The 24,029-nt window shown below is 44.3% G+C and overlaps 1 protein-coding gene across 6 annotated transcripts in view; it reads right to left on the bottom strand.

Moving 5' to 3' along the window:
* The window catches only part of SLC23A2 (solute carrier family 23 member 2), a 139,303-nt gene that overhangs the window by 17,105 nt on the left and 98,169 nt on the right, over positions 1-24,029 (bottom strand). For all 6 annotated transcript variants that reach the window (XM_037736914.1, XM_017524005.1, XM_017524007.2 and 3 more), the window contains 6 exons: positions 15,967-16,055; positions 14,898-14,968; positions 13,785-13,966; positions 4,800-4,920; positions 4,153-4,309; positions 143-290 (listed from right to left, as the gene is read on the bottom strand). In XM_037736914.1, coding sequence (XP_037592842.1) covers positions 143-290; positions 4,153-4,309; positions 4,800-4,920; positions 13,785-13,966; positions 14,898-14,968; positions 15,967-16,055 — 768 coding nt within the window. The remainder of the gene's footprint in view (positions 1-142; positions 291-4,152; positions 4,310-4,799; positions 4,921-13,784; positions 13,967-14,897; positions 14,969-15,966; positions 16,056-24,029) is intronic.

Genomic DNA, 24,029 nt, shown 5'->3' with positions numbered 1-24,029 from the left:
GATGTGTCCAAAGACAAACAGCCACTGGAGTCCTGCTGCTTGGCTGGCTCCTGCTGAAACTCTTGGTTTTGTCTTCAAGGTAATCTAAACCTAAGAACAAAGTAACAAGCCCACTAGGGAACTCATCTTCTCAGGAACATACCTGTTTATTGCGTGGATAGGGGGCGGTGGGGCACAGGACAGCCGTGCGCAGGCGTAGTAGTCACCAATAGACTCGATGATGCTGGCAACCACAGCGCTGAGCATGCCAATGACACCAGCTGCGGACACGGTGGGCAGTCCCCACTGAACTGCGGGAGGAAAACAACCATGAACGCTCCCAGAGGGACAAGTGAAAGTGACCAGGACCAGTTACCCGAAGTCCTTCTGAATGCTGGAGGACTCTACAAGATCCACTCGGATTCTGAAGCTCGTGGAAATTGTTCATTTTAAAATCTTAAGCACCAGACGCCTGGGACAGTTGCTGAGTCAGATGAAGACGGCCATAATGAGGACTGATCCCCACTGTGTCTTTATTTAAAAGAAGACATCACGGCTGGGCACAGTGGCTCACGCCTGTAATCCCAACACTTTGGGAGGCCGAGGTGGGCAGACGATGAGGTCAGATGTTCGAGACCAGTCTGGCCAACACGGTGAAACCCCATCTCTAATAAAAATACAAAAAATTTTGTGATGGCACATGCCTGTAATCCTAGCTACTTGGATGGCCGAGGCAGGAGAATCTCTTGAACCCGGGAGGCAGAGGTTGCAGTGAGCTGAGATTGTGCCACTGCACTCCAGCCTAGGTGACAGAGCAATACTCTATCTCAAAAAAAAAAAAAAAAAAAAAAAAAAAAGAAAAAGAAAAAAGAAAAAAAAAAAGAAGATATTATTGGGCTTGAAGAGGCCATGCCTTCTCTTTCCTGCTTCTAAGCCACACTCAGTGTCCACTAAATAACAACTGAAAGTGGCCTGCTGTGTTGGGAAATTTGTATGAGGGATTTATAGACCTGCTATACAGAGCAGGGTATAAAGAAACAGTGGCCTTCCCCAGGGGATGCTGCCTAGTGAAAAAGCAGTGAGGAATCACCAGCTAAATTTAAATCCCAATAGTAAAGCATCCATAAGGTATGGACAGTCCTTCTCTACTATAATACCAGAACCTTATTTTTAAATCATAAACCACGTTATAGGAACTTAAATACTTTCATTTCAGAAAGCAAAGTGAGGCCCCATTGTAACTTCCTTTTAAGTCCTGCATTTACTTAATCCTTCATTTGATATTTTTTTCTTTAAAAGAATATTAATTTGGACTTGAAAATTATAAATCTTATTTAATGAAAAGAGCATGGGTCTCTTTCAGTGTGAGAACGAATAGTCTCCTTTGATAAAGGAGCTAGCCCTTCTTCTCTTGAAGCATTAGTTATAACACACCCACTAAGCAGGAAGCACAGCGGAAAAGGAACGAGGGCTAAAACATGGTCTCTCACTCAGGAGCCAACAATGCAGCTAGGGGAACAGGACACTCCAAAAGATCTGGGGAGAGGGCAATGGTTCAACTTCAAATGAATTCAAGCCTAGCTGGGTCACAAGGAGTGAGGACATTAGGAAAAGGCAAAGTCAGGCCCTGGCCAGGGAGGATTTGAGGAGGAGGTAGGAATGGAGGTGTCCCCCCAGGAGTGGAGAGTTCTGGGGAGGGGAGATGAAAGAGAGGGCGTTCTGGTGGATGCAGAGCTCTCATGCAGGTCAGGGGGCAGGAGGCAAGTTCTGGAAGAGTTCCAAAAGCCATCTAAGCCACCTAGAGGGGTCTGGCCTGTGTTGTATGTAGCCTAGAGCAACCACTGGATTGGGAAGAGAAAGGATACAAAGTCAGATGTGCAGAGTAAGCCTGGAGGGCAGTTAAGGGCAGAACTGCTCCTCCCTCGGGCTGGTTCACTCCGTGGGAGCAGCCAGGGGATGCAGAAGCAGCCCTCAGTCAGGGGTGCAAGGTACGCAGGCAGCTCGGCACATCCCATGCACCCGCAAGAGGCCTGGTCAACAGAGCAGCTCCAGGTTGATTTGGAATCAACTTTCCTATTCAGAGGTCGTCTTCACCAACATTTTGCTTTTACTAAACTATCTTTTATATTGTTACCTTGTTACTGTTGTAGTATTCTGGTTTCAGTTTGCTGTCTTGATTTCGAGGGGGGATTCTTATTTTGATCTTTTTTCCTTCATATATATCCCCCCCCCCCCACTTAAAGACCTCATTGGATTCCAGCCCTCTGTCTTGAATCTTTTATTTCATATCTCCTTTTACCAAGAAACTTTCATTTAGTTTGTTACTTGACAGCAGGGTTTCTCAAACTCAGCACTGCTGACATTTTGGACAAGAAATCTGTATTATATTAATAATCAGTCCAGATAATGCCTAGCGTACTATAGACTGAAAAGCACTGCTCAGGTATTTGAAAGCGTCTCTCCGGATTAAGGCAAAGCACTGGAGAGTACTACATATGTACACAGTAGGACTATATCCCTGGGGTGGCTTTCTAGTTCCATACTTACAGTGAAGCTCTGGCACCGCACCAGCCCTCGGCAGGCCAGGACCCCTACGTGCTCGCTCCCAGCCAGCACAACCTCAGGCGCTCTGCCCACTAAGTTTCGCTTTCTTGTGCGTGGCCCATGGGCCCTAGGAAACTCTCTCTGGCCCCAGCACCTGTACAGCTCTGCCTCTCCTGGACAGCCCAGCTTGTGCTCCTACTGGCGCCCACCTTGGGAGCTGCCTGCACAGGCAAAAGACCACCCTGTATGTGCTATGGGGACTTCTACTCACCTGCTGCCCCCGCCTCTCCTGGCCTCGCCCTGAGTGCCTCATCAACTAATTTGTAATTTCATTTTATCTCAGACTATGGGTATGTATATGAACCATGCGCATTCTTTCTTGGAGAAAGGATAGGTATGTTTATAATACTTAGGCCATACAATCTGATGAGAAAGTTATTTTAGAAATATGAAAAATTTTTTTTTTTTTGAGATAAGAGTCTTGCTCTGTCATGCAAGGCTGGAGTGCAGTGGCACGATCTCGACTCACTGCAACCTCCACCTCTCAGACTCGAGTGATTCTCCCACCTCAGCCTCTGAGTAGTTGGAATTACAGGCACCCACCACCATGCTTGGCTAATTCTTGTATTTTTGTAGAGAAGGAGTTTCATCATGTTGGCCAGACTGGTCTTGAACTCCTGACCTCAGGTGATCCGCCTACCTCGGCATCCCAAAGTGCTGGGATTACAGGCATGAGCCACCACGCCCGGCCTGAAAGATGAAACTCTTTAAAGCTTTCCTAAGTCTGTTGAGAACAAAAGGAACAGCCAACACTCATCATTCAACATGCTCAGAGCAGTCATCTTTAACCCAACCTTAAAATTTTTGGCTTCTCTCACTTTTTCTCCTTGTCATTATAAAAAATGAAAATAAGATAAACAGGGAAAGAAGTAGGCTGAACCTGACTGAGCTCAGGCTCCAAATCTAATAAAAACCCAAATGCTGGGACTAGAGTCTTCACAATGGAACCAAGCATGTAACAACCACTGGGATCACCTAGACGGGGCTAGCCGTGAGTCCAGGCGACACCCCAGCTGGGGAATGTATTCTCACCCCCAAGGAGTTACCCAACACTCAAATTAAGATGTAGCTTTCGGCCATTAGTGACTATCAACTTACCTCTACAGCTCTGACCAAATTTAAAAGATTATAGCTGCCCATTAAGAGATTATATAAATTCCATTTTGCTTGAGCAGGTTGCTTACTAATCCCCAGGCTGTTCCCACTCACATCTTTCCACTTTGGCAGCTCTGGGACCAAGCAGCTCTATACTTGCCTTTCTAAGCAGCTGCCCTCAAATCCTGGCCACTCGAGCTCAAAGTGCAAGAGACCCCTTGTCCAGGATTTCGTCCTAGCAGAGCCAAAAGAGACAGCTAACTAATCTGAGAAGGGAGCCAGTCAGTCTGTGTGTGTTGGTTTCTGACCTCTGGGGACAGGGCCTCCCTTTCTTGCTGTCTAATCCTCTCCTGACCAGAATGGCAAGACATCCAGGGGACATTCTGGAACAAAGAAGGCTGTTCTGCCAACTTCCAACCCCTCTCAGTTGGGCCCTCCTGGGCTCCTGACCCCTCTAGCCATCAGAATACTTACATGGGTATGGAACCTTAAACCACGGGGCTACCAGAAGCACACCCTGCCTGGCATCCGTTCGAGCATAGAAGCCATACTTTGTGCTGTCAGGAGGGAAGACGTCTGTCACTGTGAAGATGAAGCAGAGCAGCCAGGATACCAGGATGGCCAGGATGATCTGGAGTGGTCAAGGGGAAGCTCTGTCAGGCCAGCATGGCTCCCAGGTGTTGACAAAAAACACCCCTTTCCCACGGTCTGAACATCATCCCCAGAGCCCACTATCGCCAGTACTTTGCAGACCTATTCTTCCTTGAATGGAACATCTCATTGAGAGAGCAGTTTCATTCAGGTAAATTTATCTTACCCTTTCCAAAGTCTGGCTGGTTAAACAAGAATGGATATCATGCCCACAGAGGCCACGTGAAGTCAAATCTCACTCAGTCCCAAGGACAATGTCCCATTCCTTTGGCACTGCTAAAAGGATGTGCTCCCATTTCAGAGCCAGAACCTTTAAGTCTAAGATGATCTGAGTGGTCATTAGTACCCTGATGTCTCTGCACAGACATGGTCCCCAAAGCGGGGTCTGCTTAAAACCGTCCCTTTACTTGATCCTCTTACATATGAACCAAAGGCAAAAATGTCAGCAGGGGAAGAAGTCAGCTACTCACAGGGAACATTTTGAACAACTGTAACTTGTACGCAGTCCATCCTTTCTTGGATTTATAAATCGGGAGAGGAAATTTAACATTTCTGGCATATTGAGAAAAGAGTAATACTAGGAATATCGTCCTGAGGAGAGAAAGAAAACAAACTAGGTCAAAGGCTGTCATGTCTCTGTTATAAAATAACACTTGAAGCCTCTATGACAAAATTGACTGTATGTGTTCAATTCATTTACCTAGAAAGCTGCTAGTCCTCTGAACTACTATTTGAGAAACAGGGCATCTATTGGAATGTGTGTCTTTTGGAAATACTACTTTGGGGAAGATGTTACAATTAATTTGCCTAGCATTTCTTGACACTGAAATGAAACTGTGATGTAAATACCTCAGGACAGCTTTTCCTAAATAGAATAAGAAAACCCAAAGAATGTACACATTGATGGGAAAAGCTTACACTGCGTAAGGGGAAAGATGCCAGATACAGCAAAGACTATAAGACTGTAACTATGAATTACCTACAAAGCAAACCGAGAAACTACTGCATACACACACAAACAGGTAAGAAGGACATGATCCAAAGTTCTCCCAGGGATTCTCTTTGGGTAGTTATATGATTTGCAACTGGTTTTCCCACTCTTCTGTATTTTCCAATGTACTTACAACAAGCATAAATTACTTTCAAAAGAGCAAAAAGTAAAGCTTCACTGCTTAAGAAAACTAGATACAGTAGAATTCAGTATTAATAACATTCCTGAGAGGCTTCTGCGTGCCAGACATTACACTAATGTCTTCCTGTGCATTGCCTCAACCTTATGGGGTGGCTTCCATGATCGTCCCCTTTTTACAGAGACAAAGCCAGAGGTCCAAGATCACACAGCAAGGGCTGCAGGGTTGTGGGGGGGGGGCAGGAATCTAGCTCCATGGCTTGAAATGAACTTTGAACTCTAGCCACGCTGGTCACAGGGCAGAGAGGCAGGGCTGCGGAAGTCCCTCTCCTCTGAGCCTCACGGTCCTGACTGAACTGCACTAAGTGCTATGGGAGGCAGCAGCAGACGCTGACCCCTCCACAGCAGGACCACGGCACTTCCTGACACACCAGTCCATGACATCGGTCTGGTGTCCTATGTAGCTGGCAGGTGTGGGGTGACTTCCCATCCTCCTGGGTGGATTTACTTATCACCGAAACAAAAACGGAGCACAACAATGCGCCTCAGTCTCCATACGGTCTCGCTCTTTGACTTACGACCTGAGGTAGAGCTGGCAGGAAGAGTGGGTTCTCAGTTAAAGCTAAGCTTAATTGTTCTTGGGCACAGTTCCAATTGCTGAGATGGAATCGTTAGCTCCATCGACAGCTGGTCAAGTGTGACTTCATTGTCACATTCCTAATGAGGCGTGGATGGCAGCCTGGCTGGAGAAAAGGCGCACGTTGCTCCACAGGCCTCCCTGACTACTCAGGTGCTTCGGCGAATTGGTGATCCATCGGGGCCACTGCCAGTACCAGTTCAAGGTTGAAAACACACACAGTGCCCACGTTACTTTACTTCCTCTGGGATAGTGAAGTTTAACAAAAAGCAATACAATAACAAGGGATACTAAAACTGGAACACTTTAAACTTAGACCTACACACAATTTTCATGTTTAGAAAAAAATAAATGCTACTTATTTGTTTCAGAGTGATTATTAGGAGCTCTAAAGATGTCCCAAGTCTGCTGTTTTTGTCATCATTATTTTGGGCAACACACCTGCACATTTAAGAGGGGACAGAGACCACACAGAATTTGAGGAGGGACACCCAGATCTCCGGCCCAAATCTGGCAACTCAAATTTAGAAAGTAGATTAGGCAGCAGATGAACATGACTCTTTCTGCTCTAAAACCTGTCTACTTCAAGTTTATTTTTATTCTCAAATACACCTGAGGGTGGGCACCCCTGTGACAGAGAGGCAGGGGCTTAGAGGTGCACACCTACCCATGTCCACACATTTGAAATGAGCAAAGGGATGAAGCGTTCTAGCCCCAGTTCTCAGGATGGGCTGCTGTCTACTCCACTGGCTGCTTTCCGCCTCACAGTTACCTTTGTTAACTTTTACTTTAAAATTTTATGCAAGTAATGCATACTTAATTGTAGAAAACATTTAAAAGAGAAAGATAAAATCCTGAAAATCATCCATAATCCCCCCTTGAGTAATAAAATCACGTAATATTGTGGTGTGTCTGTTCTGAACGGCTTTCAATCCCTGGATATTTGCTGGGTGCTGGAGGAAGACAGATTGTTATCTTCCTTGTCCCCAGGAGGTCATTATCTAACCCAAATTGCGATCATTCTTTATGCAGCTTCCTGACCTGCCTCAGCACCTATTGTTAGTACTAAGAACACTTTTCCACCTCGTCAGACAGAGATTTGCATCAGCACCTTAGTGACTGCTTAGCATTCAGTTTTATGGACATACCACAGCTTGTTTAACAATTCCCATACTGTATGACATCAGATGCAATATAAACAGCTTTAATTGACTGTATCATCACTGCTTCTAATACTCAATCTTCACACACGGAGGTAAGCATTTCAGCATTTTTTGGCAGTAGCAAAAATTTAAGCAACATGCATGAGCATCAATTAAGAAAGAAATGGCTGAATAAATTATAGACCTTTATTATTAAACACTGCACAGCTTTAGAAAGAAAGGGATCAATCTAAACATGCTGTCTTGGAGAAGCAAACCCAATAAATTATTGGGGTAAAAACAAATTACAAAATAAAATAATATTGAAGCTGCATATATGCTAGTTTATACTTATTTGCTTAAAAATATGAAATTATAGAAGGATAAAAACTAAATTTTTTACTAGTTAACAATTGTGAGATTCTTTTGAGAGATGGAGTAGGAGGTGATTATCATTTTATTTTAGATTTCTGTGCTTAATTACTGTTAAATTTCAACTACCTAGAATTTAACTGAATTGGAGGGGGGTGGAAAACAGTGGGATGTAGATAAAAATATACTGTTTTGGAGTGCCTGGTATTGATACATGGAGGTTAATTAAACTCTCTTTATTTCTGAATAGGTTTGAAATTTTCCATAAGAAAAGTAAATTAAAAAATAAGTTTTAAAATGTAGATTCTACCAATGCACTGTGCACTGTGCTAGGAAGAGCAGCCATTGACTGGCCATGCTCACCCTCCCCTGAGGATCCATCTCTAACCTCTATCTCTATTGGAGTGACTTAGTTTGTACAACCTTATTCACTCTCAATTCCAATAGAGTCATGTGGCTAATACACATTTTAACAAATTGGGAGGATAAGCCTTTTTCACACATTAATCAGCTAGGTGTAGTGTTCCTGTTTTGCTAAATGGCTACTCCTATCACACCCTTCATCCATTACTCCACTGGGATCCTCTCACTTTTAACCAGTAGAACTCTTTACAAGTTGGGGACATTAGCCTTTCTGTGACATTTTTATAAGTATTTTCCCAGTTTTTTTTTTTTTTTTAAAGACAGAGTCTTGTTCTGTCACCCAGGCTGGAGTGCAGTGGCACAACCTTGGCTCACTGCAACCTCCACCTCCTGGGTTCAAGTGATTCTTGTGCCTCAGCTTCCTGAGTAGCTGAGATTACAGGCACCTGCCACCAAACACGGCCAATTTTTGTATTTTTATTAGAGATAGAGTTTTACCATGTTGGTTGGCCAGGCTGGCTGAAAACTCCTGAGCTCAAGTGATCTGCCTGCCTCAGCCTCCCAAAGTGCTGGGGTTACAGGTATGAGCCACTGTGCCAGATTTGTTTTTAATTCAGTGGTTTTTGATGTTTTAAATGCATCAATAGTAAAATCTATCAATCTTTCTCTTTTCCATATCTTCTTTAAGAAAGATCTTCATTCCCTTAGGATTAAATAGTTATTTAGGTTTTCTTCCAGCACTTTTAAGGTTATTTTGTATATTTAAGTCTTTAATATAACTGAAACATAATTTGGTATTTAGGAGTCTAACTTTTTCCCCAAAATAATTATTTAGTTTTTCCTACACAATTTGTCCATTCCCCACTGGTTTCAAATATGACTGCCATCTATACCAAATACTTATTTTTCCTTGATTCGATTTCCATTCTTCTTACTTTGCTCTACCAATGTCTATCCCTGTCCCAGGACCACAGTATTATTTATGAAGCTGTGGAATGTATTTAATTCCTCTGCAGGCAAGTCACCAACCACTTTCCTCTCTGACCTTCGTGGTATGGATCCACATTATTTTACTTTCTTGTTTTATACATTGACTAGTATATATGTAGAACAACTTTAAATGATACCAGTGATAATAAACAAGCTTAATTTCCTGACTTCAAAAGACAGGACTGGTTTGAGTCTTTCATCATTTAAGTATGAGGCATTTTTATCTTACACATAAAATTCTTCTATTTGGCCGGGCACAGTGGCTCACGCCTATAATCCCAGCACTTTGGGAGGCTGAGGTGGGTGGATCATGGGCTGGGCAACATGGTGAAACCCTGTCACTACTAAAAATATAAAAAATTAGCTGAGTATGGTGGTGGATACCTGTAATCCCAGCTACTGAGGAGGCTGAGGAAGGAGAATTGTTTGAACCCGGGAGGCGGAGGTACAGTGAGCCGAGACTGCCCCACTACACTCCAGCCTGGGCAACAAAAGCAAAACTCTGTTCCCCCCTGCACCCTCACCAAAAAAAAATCCTTCTATTCTCACATTGCTAAGTTTACAACAAGAACGTAGGTTGAATTTTAAAAATAAAATTAAAAGGAAGGGACTAGTACCATGGTTTTTTATCAATAAGAGCTTACTAATAAAATCTACCGTGTAGTTCCAGCTACTCTTGGGAGGCTGAGGAATGAGAATTGCCTGAACCCAGGAGGCAGAGGTTGTAGTAAGATGAGATTGCGCCACTGCACTCCAGCCTGGGTGATGAAGCAAGACCCTGTCTGAAAATTTAAAAATAAAATCTACCATGGAGTCACGATCGATTTCAACACATTTTCTAATATTTGATCATCTGTGAATTCTTGAAATGACACATTATGCATTATTCTTTCAGTGTGTTATCTGTAGCAGCCTCTTCCCAAACAACGTTCTAAGGAACAGTCTGCCAAGATGTGCTTAGAGATGTGGCATTTAAGACAGGGCTGGATATGAAGACCCTTTTCTGAAGGTGAATAGGTTCTTCTGCACACTTGCATTTTTAAAGATTGCAAGGAGTCTTACAGTAGAGAATGATGCTGAACTTTGGCATGCTACCTGAAGACATCTGAACGTGGGGTTAATAGCTTGGAATGTGCCCCAAACATCCATCAGCTCAGGATTTTTTTGTTTTTTAACAAAACCCCAAGATGGTCCATGGTTCTCCTTTTGTATTAGTTCAGTCAGAATTTGCCACTAAGACTGGCTGGGGAGTTTCCTTCCCTCCTTTCAAAGAGCTTTGAACAGTTTAAACGGTGCATATGTTCTCTCTTCCTTGAAAACTGAATGCACTCACTGTCTAACCATTTGGGCCCAGGGATTCTTTTAGGAATCAGAGTCCTTCAACAACTGTCTTGGCCGCTCTTGTGGTCATGGTTTTACTGGGCTTCCTGAGCTTCCTTGCATTCGTTCACAACCTGCTCACTGAGTGCTAGCTCAGCCATGGGAGGGGCAGGTGCTGGGGGTACCAAGGTGACCCGTCCAGAGCACAAGCCCTGCCCTCACAGAGCTGACAGCCCAAGGACTCAGAAGAGCTCTTGGAAACTGAAAAAACATCACAGTGTAAACGACGGTCTTGGCAGAAGGAATAAGAGATAAAGCAAAGGAGAATTCCCACGAATAGAGAAAATAACCAAGAGATAGAAAACAGGAGAGGAAAGAGGAAGGGTCCAGGAGGAGTCAAGAAGAGTTCCAGAAAGAGACAGGTAAGGGTGGAGTGGGGGAAGGCATGTAAATAGTTCAAGATCATGTCCCATCTCTGCATGTCTGGGTGCCCAGAGCAAAGGGGCCCCAGGTGTCCAGGCCAAGAGATGCACACAGACCGAGCAAGGGCAGCACATGAAGCTCCAGACATTGGAACAACAAGAAGACCCCAAAGCTTCCAGAATTCTAGCTTATGTCTAACTGATGTTTCAAAAGGAGGGGACAGAGGAGGACACCTGGGAGACATGAGGGAAAAACTGGGGGCAGTGAGGAATCAATGGCCAAGGTTGAGGCTCCCAGAGGGAGGCAACAGTGAAGGCTTGGAGAAGAGAACAGGTTCAGAATTTGTTCTGGAGGAGGAAGGGCAGGAGGGGCTGTGTGAGGGAGGGGGAAAAGGAAGACTCAAGAGCAGATAGTTTCTGGCTGGAGCAACTGGGAGCACGGCTGTGCCATTTACCAAAAGGAGGAAGGCAGAAGAAACTGGTTTGGGGGCGGGCAGGAAAAGAATCAAAAGTCTGGGGATTTTTGTTGTTGTTGTTCATTTACAGTTGGAGATGTCTTGTGTAACAGCAAGTGGAGAGGGCAAGCTGGGGGCTGGATCTGTAAGTCTGAAGTTCATGGGTCTGAACTACAGGTTTCCATAGAAATATCCACCATCAAGGAGATGCGTGGGTACCATGTAGTAGGTGAGATCTCCTCGGGGGAAGTGCATGGAGAGAAGGGGTCAGGCAGGACCAAGTTCAGAGATGCTCCAATACTTAGAGGTAAGAGCAAGACTGAGTCCATTTTGGTTACTTAGGCTTTTCTGAAAACCATTATTTTCTTACTTTTTGTTTTAATTTGGGGGGAGGTAACAGTTTAGCTCCCTCTGACTAGCTCTGTGGCAGATCTATATGCAAAGGCATCCTCTTATCCTGCTTAGCTTTGCCGGAAGTTTGTGTATATTGGGATTTTCTCCCCTCAAGAGACCAGCTTTTAGATGTATTGCTTCTATTTGTTTCACATTTTCAGTATCTTTAGTTCTTTTCCCCTGCTTTTACTAGGTTCATTTTTTTGTCCTCTTTTCTTAGCTACTGAAATTCCTCATGTACTCTATTTGCTTTAAAGGTTGTGGATTTCCTTGAGAACAACTCTGGCTACTAAGTGTGACTACTGCTGCTCTTGCCATCATTTCCTAAGCTATCAGTAATTAATTGTAAAGTTTCAATTTCCTGAGAGTGATTTTTAACACTCTTTTTTTTTTTAAGCTTCTAAGTGGTTTGGGGGTTTTGTTTAACCTTTTGCTATTGGTTTCTAATTTTACTGTACTATACCTACAATTTATCCATTTTGACATTAATTAAATTTCGCTGGAAGAACATTCTTACATGCCATCTTCCCACCTCTGCTTGTGTGAAGAATGCTGTAAACAACCTTTGGCAAAATGAGAATATTAAGAACAATTTTGTGCTGGGCATGGTGACTCATGCCTGTAACCCCAGCACTTTGGGAGGTTGAGGCAGATGGATCAGGAGTTTCAGACCAGCCTGGCCAACATGATGAAACCCTATCTCTACTAAAAATACAAAAACTACCCGGGCATGGTGGTTGGTGCCTGTAACCCCAGCTACTCGGGAGGCTAAGGCAGAAGAACTGCTTGAACCCGGGAGACTGAGATTGCAGTCAGCCAAGATAGGGCCACTGCACTCCAGCCTGGGTAACAGAGCGAGACTGCATCTCAAAAAAAAAAAAAAAAAAAAAAAAAAAAAAAAAAAAAAAAAACAAATTGGATAAGCATGATGATTGGGTATTCATGTTCTTCATGCTCATGTATGAGGTATGCCTCCTTCCAACCTTGTTTGAAGAAAAAAACTTGATATTTTCACACACCTTAATTTGTAATGTGTAGATAACAATTCTGCTATGGTTCACTTTGTAATGTGTAGATAACAATTCTGCTATGGTTCACTTTATTTGTACATCATGTTCTAATATACAGAACAGGATTGAGTGTGATGGGTTCCGGTTAATTTCTAACACTTGGGTTTTGAAACCCACCTTGGCCACTTAACTTACTGTGACTCTGGGCAATAACATTACCTCATGGTGCTCAGTGTCCTCTGCTGTTAAATGGGGTAACAGTAGGATGTACTTTCTCTGATACTATATTACAAGTGTTTTTTTAAATTTTTTATTTTATTTTTTCTATACAAGTGTTATATAAAGGATTGATGCATAGTAAAAGATCAATAAACACCACCTGTTATTAAATAATTGCAGAACATTTCACAAAACAAAACAAATGAAAAATCCTCTCATATGTGATGACTTATTTTGTTTTAGGAATTTTACTGGCTGGTTAAATTCCAGTGTAATGGAAGCATATACCTGCATATGATCAATTCTTACACATGCTCTGTAGACACACAGAGAATGTGGAATCTGTGTTACACAAGAGTTCTGCAGCTCTAATCATCAGTGATATTATCATATTCCCACATGTCTTCATTAACACAAAGTGTTAACTTTACTTAAAGGGCAAGGAGCATCTTTGATGGATGTGATTTCTATACGAAAGGACAGGCACTGACTAGCAGGACCCTGGCAGAAACCATGTCCCTCACCCACCCACCGCCAGGAGTGCAGAGCCCGGTGTGGCCTGGGTAGAAGAGTCACATCATCAATGCCAACAGATCTTTCCTACGACTTCTCTGGAAATACTCTAGACCGCTGTCAATCTGGAAGCATTTTTGAGTCTCATGATATAAAAATCTGGCTTCTCAGTATGTCAATTCATGTGCATGAGACTTGGCAAGACCTCAAAAGTCAAGAACAAATGGCGCCACCACCTTACCAAAGCTTAAAACCTTACAACCCACCGTCTTCATATTGCTGCTAAATCTGTCTTTGTAATACCCCGACTGCATGTCAATTTCCAACCTCTGGGTCAAAAACCCTTTGACTGTTCCCTAGCATGAGGCAAATAAATTTGAAACTGTCAGACCATTCTTATTATTGCAAAACATGATCTCCTGAAGTCTGTGTGAATGTTCCTAAAGGCTGCTCCCACAGTGATGGGACGAGGGGAGATGTTTCCACTTACAGCATGGCAATGCCCCAGTGCTTCCCGGCTCTCTCCCCCGCTGCCTGGAAACCAGAGAGGCCGATGAGGGCCACCGTGGGTGTAATGGTCAAGGGCCCGATGTACTTCAGTAGAGCCCCAGGCAGGCCTAGGAGGCCAATGACTACTTCTATCAGTGAGGACATGATGATGGCCCCCTGGATCTGCAACAAGAGATGGCACAGACACAAGAATGAGCTGCTCGTACATTGCACACTCAGAATGTCACCCGCAACCACAACTGATAATTCTGCAAGGCAACAAGTTATTATATCACCTAACTGGGGAGACATAGCTGGAAAATTCCCCAGGACCTGACAAGAAACTTCAGTGGGCGCTAACTGGGGCCTGCATTCCTGATACAGGTGTATTACAGAAATAGGCCCTGGACACAAAGCCCATATGCCTTTTCCACTGCTAAATGATGCAGGCAAAAATTTATAATTCCCATTGAAGAAACACAACATTTTAAGACCAGCCTTAGAAGAACACTGCAGCACAAAGTTTCTCAGCTTTAAAGAATGAGCAACTCCCAGGACATCAACAAGACAGTATTATTGACAAAAATTCTAAAGGGATGTTTTCAGTGTGCAGAATGGCCACATCTGTGCTCATTCTGAACTGATGGTGAATTATCTCACAAGTTTGGGAAAACATTAATACACTGTCAGCCGTACTTCCTGTCTGCTTCTGTTCAATTGCACTTTGACAGACAAGTATCTTTAGTTCTTTCAACGAACACAGGCAAACACTGAGGCCAGAGTGAACAATTCTATCTGCCGATGATGAGCCTCTGTAGCTCCGTCCAGTGAGCCACGAACCTCAGCTAGCTCTGCTGGCGGGTGTGAGTGGCCAGGTCTGTGGGTGTCCAGGAGGGAGAAAACCATTCCTTCTGGTTGCCCAAAGCATTTCCATATTGCTTTATTTTAGAGTGTTGCTTAACTACATTTACTTTAACAAGAGAAATAAACATTATCAGTAATTGAAAAAGAAAAGAAGCACTCAGTAAAAGCAACTGCGATTTCTTGGGTAAACGAACAGTGAAGCTGAGAAGAAACATGAAGACGCCAAAAGCAGAGAATGCTTGTCTTTTACCTCTCGGATCCGGGGATACCAGATGTGTTCTGTGTGCAACAGCTCTGCTGTTCCATTGGCAACTGAAACATCTTGAAAACAAAAACAAAGTTTTTCTTGGAGTGAAACTGATGTCTCATATGGCATATTCATTTTACCCTTTAAGCAGAATCTTCTCCCTGTTTTTATTATATTTATGTCAATCCCATCCCTAAAATTCAACCTCCAACAGGACAACTTATCTTATTGAAAGGTGGATCCTCAAACGTTAATTTAACCAAATGAATTCATCGACTGAGAGCTCCCCAAATTGTCAAAAGCTAACTGAAGTGGTGATACACATTACTAGCACCAGCCTCACACAAAAAAACCAACCTTTGCACACACCTCATTGAAATTGCCCGACAGCAAGGTTGCTGGACTGAGGTCTGAAAAACTTAGATAAAACAGAGGGTCTTTTCCAGTTTCCAGATCAAATCAATGGTCACAAAGTAACCCCTAGGAGCAAGGAAGGAAATGAAGGCTGGAAAACTTTGCTCCTAGAAGGTCAAAATGTAATTGTATTTTTGAGAGGACAGGTCTGACTCTGATTTTCTCAAATGCCCTATCTTTTCCTGACCTTATCAGGTTCCTTAAGGATCTTTGCAATCACTAAGGAAGGGGAATGAAAGTCATTTGCAGCAAACCACAGTAGCCAGATCCTTAAAAAGCAAAGATGTTTCAGAGAAGGGATGCTGACGCAGCAAAGAAGGTGATTACTGGTGGGTCATAATATCCACTGAAAGAGAGAGGCAGAAAAATAGCACAAATATTTTTCTATTCCGTTCCCCTGTTTGTCAATTTCATTAACATAGAGAAATGAGATCAATTCTGATCTTTTCTTGCTCTAGGGTTAGGGATGAACAAGTGGATAGAAAGAGAGAGACAGACACGATCCACAGATTGGAGCATTCTAAGCTGTTTGTGGGTTTGTGTGCTTTGTCCCTAATTCCAGAAAGAATTTAGCGCTGCTGAGGGCAGCATGTCCAGGCCTCCCTTTACACCTGCTTTAAAGGACCCCAATGACATATGTGGAAATAACTGCAATTACCTGTGGTGTTACATTTCCATTTATCTAAAGACAGGATGGCTCGAGCAGGGGCCAAAAATGCAAAAGCACTGGCCTGAAACAGGGGTAACCTAAAAGAAACGAGACCAAAACCATGATCACGGCATCAGGAACTACCGAAGTAGTTCACTATTTGACAGCTTAACAGTCTTTTCCATAGACATACAGCACATGAGTAAATGCAGGCACACCTAGAAGAAAAAGCCCCAGTCTGCAAAGGTCTCCTGTGCCATGCAGCCACAGCCAGTGACTTCCTCATCCTCCCCATTGCCACTCTCCTCCCACCCAGGCAGCTCCAGGGTAGGCCCCGTGGTCAGTGCCAACACCCCAACACTGGTCCCTGCCATCACCACCTTTCCTCTTGCAGGTGGGGGGCTGCAGGCATTTGGGCTTCCCTCTTTCCTACTGAGCTTATAAAGCTTTTAAACATTCAATGTATTTCTGCTTTTTTACCTCCCTCCTCTTCCCTTTAAATTCTTATCGGTTATCATAGGAAAAAAAATCCTTCCGTTGTTTCATTTTGTGAATCAAAACCTGCCCTAATCACAGATCAAGGACAACACAATAGCAGATATAATAAATATTCTGCTTAATCATAAAAATACTTAAAGGTATTCTAACATATTTTAAAGGGCCGAGAAAACTTGCAGAAATCTCCGTTAAATTTGCTGCCCACATCCTTAAACGAAATGCAGAGATCCTCAAATGATATGATTTGATTATATTTTAGATATTTTCATATTGACTTCATGAAGCCTTTAGCTATTCAAAAAGACCATTTTTTAATGGAAATGTACAGCATTTTAGCTAAGTCACATTAAAGTGGCTTTATGGGTTAGCATGAAAACTTAATCACTATTTTTCATATAATTTTGATGGTAAAACATTAAACTGGCTCCTCCTGTTTTCAGAGCTGGGAAATCTCACACATCCAAATCCTGAAATGCCCCAGGAAGCCTGGTCAGTAGCCTTGCCAGTGAGACAGGGACCCAGCATCCCTCCCTTTGAGCTGTCTGGCAGCGAGTCCTACCCACAGTGAAACAGGAGCTGGACTGAGAAATCGAACTGGCTCTGGCTAAAGGACAAGCAGCCTCGAGGCAAGTCCAGAGCCCAGCACACACCATTCTGAGCCAGTGAGCTCAAGACTTCCTTGTTACAGATGCTCTCCTGGCTGTTTAGTCATGCAATGACATCAACCCAGAGTAGGCAGGGTGCTGGCTTTAAGGCACATAGGCAGGCTACACTGTACACACCAGATGCATTGCTGATGGCCACTCCCATGGGCATGCCCTTCAACAACCATCCAGTTATAATTACCTGCCATAGGGGCGCAGAGGATAGCAGAAGTGAAGGTCACCTGAAGTGGGAATGTACGTCAAGGGGAAAACACTGACTTCTAAGCATTCCGTAAGCACAAATTTTCAGGACTGTACTGAAAGGACAGCATGTAATTAGGGATGGAAGGAATGGTCCAAATGCCACCTGGTTTACTACGGTTTCAGATTTTAAGCAATGCATCCTAAGGCAATGGAATACGAATAGTGAACTGCGTTTAGAGATTTTATCCTTAGGAATGGCCATCACACATCACACTACTTTGGTAAGTCACTGGAAATGGCAAAAGGAAAGACTGGATCTGGCTTCCACTCCTCAGTTGGACCTCAGTCTGAACCTGACCTTAGCATCTGAACTGGGCACCTTTCAGGGCGAGCATCTGATGGCTTAACTAGCACTAAAAGTCACGAGAGCGCTGCTGCAAAGACACTCGCGTATTTGCATGCTGCTGGGACCTTGGGTTCCTCTGAAATAGGCGACGACAAAAAACGTCTCCTGAGATGATCTTGAAAGGGCTGCTCATGCCAGCATTATGTGTTCCCATCTAGCCAGGCAATGCCACCTGACACAAGCTGTTAAGACGCCAGTACTAAGTGTGGACTCTGTCACTGGCTTGACTGAAACATTCTTAGGGACAGTTGCAACAAGAGCATTTGAACACATTAAGCAAATGAGAGCTTCCGTAGATCACAATTAACAAAACCAACTTTGTTTTTAAGAAAACAGCTGAAGGTGAAAAAATGGCTTTTTCAGGTGCTTGCCCAGTGTGATGCTGGTCAATTCTCAGCTCTTCTCTCTGCACCCACAACACGGCTCCTGTTGCACTCATGTGACCACGTAAACCTCAGGCACTCAGGTGGGTCTCCCCAGGCCAAGAAGACTGCCTGCTCTTTTATTTTGTACTAATGAGTGGAAAGGAAATACAGTGAACTGTGCTTTTCTTTACACCAAGCGCTGCCAAACCAGCCACTGGGCCAGATCTGGGATGCTACTGGTTTTTGTAAGTAACGTTGTACTGTAACAAAGGACAGCCATTTATTTACTCATGGTCTATGGCTGCTTTCACGCTACCACAGTAGAGCTCAGCAGGATATTTACACAAAGCACAGGATATTTACTGTTGGCCTTTTACAAAGCAAGTTTTTCTGATCTGTCTACAGGGAAAATATATCTTAAATATGTGAAGAGGCAGTGGATGTCTGCAGCTGCAAACTCTCACAGTTAATAGTGGTCACTAGTATTAGTTTAAAAAAACAAAATCCTGAGCAGACCAGCAACTTTGTCATGAGGAGATCCCATGTCGTGCTCCTGCCTCAGGACGGCAGAAGAACCTAAGCAACCTCCACAAGTCCTTACTTTATTCAAAACCCTGCTAGAGGACCCCTATGTCCAGCTTGATACCCAGGTAACCTGAACCCTGCTTCTAGCCTGGTGTCTCTCACCAGCTTCTTCATACGAGTTCAGCTTTAATTTGTCATTTAAAGCACAGAGAAAATATCACCTTCTCCAATAAATATTCCAGGATCTCCTTTGAATCTGTAATGTGTTTCCCTATAACTTGGGACATTTTGTCAAGGTTTCTGCAAGTCACCTCCCAAGTTACCAGGATGCTGCTTCAGGATTCTCTGGGAGCGCTGGTTAAATGTGGAGATTTCTGCATCTCATCCTGGTGAGCCAGATTCAGGGGTGGGTGGCACCAAATCTGCATTTTCAACAATGAGACTGAAAACCCCTGTGCCAGGTAAAGGGATTTATCATTTTGTCACCTGATAAACATTCTTGGGTATCTGCTTAACGTCGGCACAATTATAGACAGACAGACGGAAAACACACCCTGAGCCCTTCTGTTTTTGCTGTGTGAAGAAGACACTAATTATGGTCACATATGAGGGGCAGTGATGTGACGGTGTGAAATGCTGTGAAGCTCTGCAGGTGCAGTCACTTGAGTGGGTCTTAAAGCATGAGAAGTGCTTTGCCACGTGTGTGAGGGTTATGGATATTGAGGGCAGAGAGAGGAAAGGTGCAAAACAAGAGCCACAGGACAGACCCAGGAACCCTCAAAGGACTGCAGATTCTCCACCTGGGCGAAAGCACAGGGAGCTCATGTGGTGAAGGTCAGTGGGGACCGGTTGACAAACGCCCCCTGCATTCTTCCTGCAGCAAGAGGAACACCAGTGAAGGGCCTGCCCTGAAAGGGCCACTGGAGGCAAACTGGGAGGGGTGACCTTAACCCAGAAGCTATTCTCAGTCTGGAAGGAACCAAGCCACAGAGGACATCTCAACAGGCTGTGGCATGTCTGTGCATTGTCTTTGCTATTTTTTTTTCTTTTCTACGTCTTTGCTTTTTAACTCCTTTTGGCATCGGCTCACATGACGAGCCAACCTGAATCAGGTCTCCACATGCACCCAGCCTCTAGCTGCTCCGTTCCTCAGGCTGCTGCTGTCTGTGCTGGTTGGTGCACTCCCCACGAGCTGTCCTGCCCATCACAATCTTGAGGTGGGGGTCCCTCAATAGGCTTCACCCACCATCTTTACCCACCATGTATCCCCAGCACCAATGAATACTTAATAAATTGAAGGAGCTATTTACAAATATTCTCAGAAAGGAATTCTATTAAACTAAAAATAAGAGGTTAAGCCTTTCTGATGAGTTGATTTTGACTGCAAATTTGGAAGAGAGATATGATTAGATTAAAATCACTCAGAGTTGGGGGCGAAATGTGCATGGGTTTTCATGATTCACCCAGATATGCCTCCAGATGCTGGGGGGCTTGCAGTCCTCCTCTGCTGCCATCAGAGAAAGTTTAAAAGCTGATGAATGGTTTCTATGGGAAGCACCATGAAGGTACAAACTGTATCTGCCCAGAACTAAACTTAATGAAAATGAATAAAACAAAAACAAAATTCACCAACACAGACCATATATACTCTGTGCCTGGCTTCCTTAATCTACCAAGACAACAACCAAAGTTGGTACAAAACCTTGCATTGTCAAATGAACATTGACTTGAGATGTAAAACTGCAGTAAAAATTTTTGAAAAAATAATCCCTAAGTGATGTAACAGGTTTGGCTTTGAGGAGCTTTAGGTTCATTATTGAATCTACCAGTAGGAGTGTGTGTACCAAGTACTTTTAAAGAAAAGCAAGGCCAGACGCAGTGGCTCATGTCTGTAATCTCAGCACTTTGGGAGGCTGCGGGGGTGGATCATGTGAGGTCAGGAGTTCGAGACCAGCCTGGCCAACATGGTGAAACCCCGTCTCTACTAAAAATACAAAAATTAGCCGGGCATGGTGGTGGGTGCCTATATCCCAGCTACTTGGGAGGCTGAGGCAGGAGAATCGCTTGAACCCAGAAGGCGGAGGTTGCAGTGAGTTGAGATCACGCCACTACACTTCATCCTGGGCAACACAGCGAGACTCCATCCCTGCCCCCCCCCAAAAAAAAAAGAAAAAAGAAAAAGAAAAAGAAAAGAAAGACATAATGTGTCAAAGAAAACGTTTTCTTAATTAATAACATGTTCTATCATTTACTGTATCTATCCATTCATCCATTCATCCATCCACTGATCTGTTGAACTGTTGGAAAGTAGCCTGTACTCTCTCTGTAGATCGTGGTGATGGTGATGTGATTGTGTGAGCTTATACCATGTGTACGGTATAAGCTCAACTGACTACACAGCTTAAGGCTGAATTCTACTGCATGTCTATTGTCCCTCAATAGAGGGGACATTTAAAAAAACTATGTCTATCAATCTATCAAGTGTTTTGGGCAGCGGAGGCAGGGAGACGATAACATATTCCTTAAGACACCATAGTCACGCCAAATGTTGAAAAAACTCCCCAAATTTAAAACAGGAAAAAAGCTTCCGTCCCTATTTGGTACTATTCACTCCTGTGTAGGGCTGCTTTTGCCAGGGCAGTCACCTGCCTAAAACGAAAGAATTGGGGTTAGGGGAGGGAATGGGAGGGTGGGGAGGAGCAGAAGGCCATGAGGAGGAGGATGAGCAATTCAGAGCACAGGGAAATATGTTTGGGGCAAGTGGGACCTGACAGTTGAAGAAGAAAAGTTTTAGAGAACTAAATTCATTAAACTTATAAGCAACAAGAGGACTCAGTTGGACTCCCAGGCCCCTGAAACATCACAAATACCAGCAAACATAGAAAGGGTGTAGTAACTGAAGGGAGACCACCCAGAAAAGCTAGAATTTCAGGAACAAAATCGAGTAGACTCACCCCAGAGAACAAGCTCGGCTCAGGCAAGAGGCACTCAGGCTTCAGGAGGGGCTGGATCAAACGTCCTTACAGCTTTCTGACAGCCTCTGCCACAGACTCCAGGGTCAGTGGACCCACCCTGACTGGGGACACTGGCAGTGTGGCTGACCCGAACCCTGCTGCACTCATCAGGTCCGCGTTGCTCCACGAGGCTGCCCAGCCCTTGCTCACTGCACAACTGCTGTACTACCTGCCTCCTTCCCTCCCAGGGAGCTCGCTAAGATAAAGAGTCAGCCAGTGAGAGTGGACAGGTACCAGGCATCATCTCACTTGATGCTGACAACCTTTCTTTTGAGACAGGGTATCGCTCTGTCACCCAGGCTGGAGTGGAGTGGCGCAAATCATGGCTCACTGTAGCCTTGACCTGGCCTCAGGTAATCTTCCCACCTCAGCCTCCCGAGTAGCTGGGACAGGTGTGCACCACCACACCTGGCTGATTTTTTTTGACGTTTTTGTAGAGACAAGGTCTCCTTATGTTGCCCAGGCTGGTCTTGAACTTCTAGGTTCAAGCCATCTCCCACCTCGGCCTCCCAAAGTGCTGGGATTGCAGGCATAAGCCATGACACCCGGCTCACTAACAATCTTATTGTCAGTTTACCACTGAGGAAACAGGACTTGGAGAGACCTCTTTGGAGAGAGCTTGTCCAAAGTCACATGACTATTGAATAATGCAAAGGGAACCCAGCTGCCTTTGAATTCAAGGACTCCAGTGCAGCTGGCAGGGGGGAACAGAGCAGAGACTCTCAGTCAAGGTCATTGCCTCTGCATTCTCACTGGTCTCCCTTATCTCAGCTCACTGCAATCTCCGCCTCCCACATCCAAGAGATTCTCCTGCCTCAGCCTCCTGAGTAGCTGGGATATTTAGGCACCCACCAGCATGCCCAGGTATTTTCTGTATTTTTAGTAGAGATGGGGTTTCACATGTTGGCCAGGCTGGTCTCCAACTCCTGACCTCAGGTGATCCACCCCCCTCGGCCTCCCAAAGTGCTGGGATTACAGGTGTGAGCCACCATGCCTGGCCTGGATTCCCACATTAATGTACAATAATTCTTTTTTAGTTAAATGGGTGGTAAATTTTTTTTATTTGGGCCCCAAACCCTATAGCCTGCTATTATGTGCCTGCTTGACATGACAGAATCCAAAGGATTTGACATCTCCTACATGGTAATTTTGGCAAAAATGTTTACCCTAAATCAATCACACCTCCAGCCCCATCTTCTGGTTGACAACAAATGAGAGGGATTGTGGGACAAATCAAACAATGCGACAGGGACACGATCAGACAAAATCAGACCATGGGACACTCATGAGACATCAGTTCTGGAAGTTTTTAAAAAAGATGATGATGTGGGGAAGAAAAGGTGCAGACAGCAAAGAGACACAACAAACAAAGGCACCACATGAAGGTTACTGGTTTAGGGAGGGAGTAACTGTGAAAGGTATTTTAGGGACAACTGAAAAGTTAAATATGAACTGCATATGAGATGATGTGACGGAATGATTGTTAATGTCCTTGGGTGTGATAAATGATCTCTTGTGATGCGTAAGAGACACCGTCATTGCTCATTGCTAGGAGAGTATGTAGGGGTGAGCCATGATGCTATCTGCAACTTTACTTCTTTTTTGTTTGTTTGTTTTAAAACAGGCTCTCACACTGTCTTCCGGCTGGAATGCAGTGGGGTGATCACAGCTCAGTGAAGCCTCAAGCTCCTGGGCTCGAGAGATACTTCTACCTCAGCCTCCCGAGTAGCTGGGACCACAGGTGCACATCACCACACCTAGCTAATTATTTTTATTATTTATTGAGATAAGGTCTCACTATGTTGTCCAGGCTGGTCTCAAACTCCCTCAAGCAATCCTCCTGCCTCAGCCTCCCAAAGTGCTGGGATTACAGCCCTGAACCGCCTTGCCCAGCCTACAACTTTGCTTTCAAGTGGCTCAAAAATTTTAAAAATTACACTTGTACCCCAATGCAAATACATATAAAGAGAAGTGGGGAGAGGGGGTCCAAGCCTCACCCGCCCCAATCTAATCACTGCATCCCTCCATGCTTCTAAGTTTTATAAACAGTCATGAGTTCAAAGTCCTCAGATGTAAGACCTTAAAGTCTCCTGGAGCCACTCCTTGTAGGCAGTGAACACATATCATGAACAACGTTCCAATAGGACCCCAGGAACCTGACAGGATAGAAGACAGAGGAACTCTCTCTCTTTAGAGCAGACAATCTGTTTAGAGACCAGGTTCCTAAACCAGCTACAATGATGCTTTTGGCCAAACGCTACCTTTTCTCAGCACATCAATGTGCTGTGTGCTTACAGCAGGCCTGAGTGTGGCCAGGAGGGGCTCCTCTGAGAGGGGACATCCTTCCTACCTTTCATTTTGCTGGAGAGGTCAGAGTGATGCCTCTAAGAGAGGCCTGGATTGAAAGGCTGGGGGT

The sequence above is a fragment of the Cebus imitator genome, unplaced genomic scaffold (genome assembly GCF_001604975.1).
Source record: "Cebus imitator isolate Cc_AM_T3 unplaced genomic scaffold, Cebus_imitator-1.0 Scaffold31, whole genome shotgun sequence".
Lineage (NCBI taxonomy): Eukaryota > Metazoa > Chordata > Mammalia > Primates > Cebidae > Cebus > Cebus imitator.
Note: the sequence above shows the minus strand (reverse complement) of the source record. Positions and strands in the feature narration are given on the sequence as shown.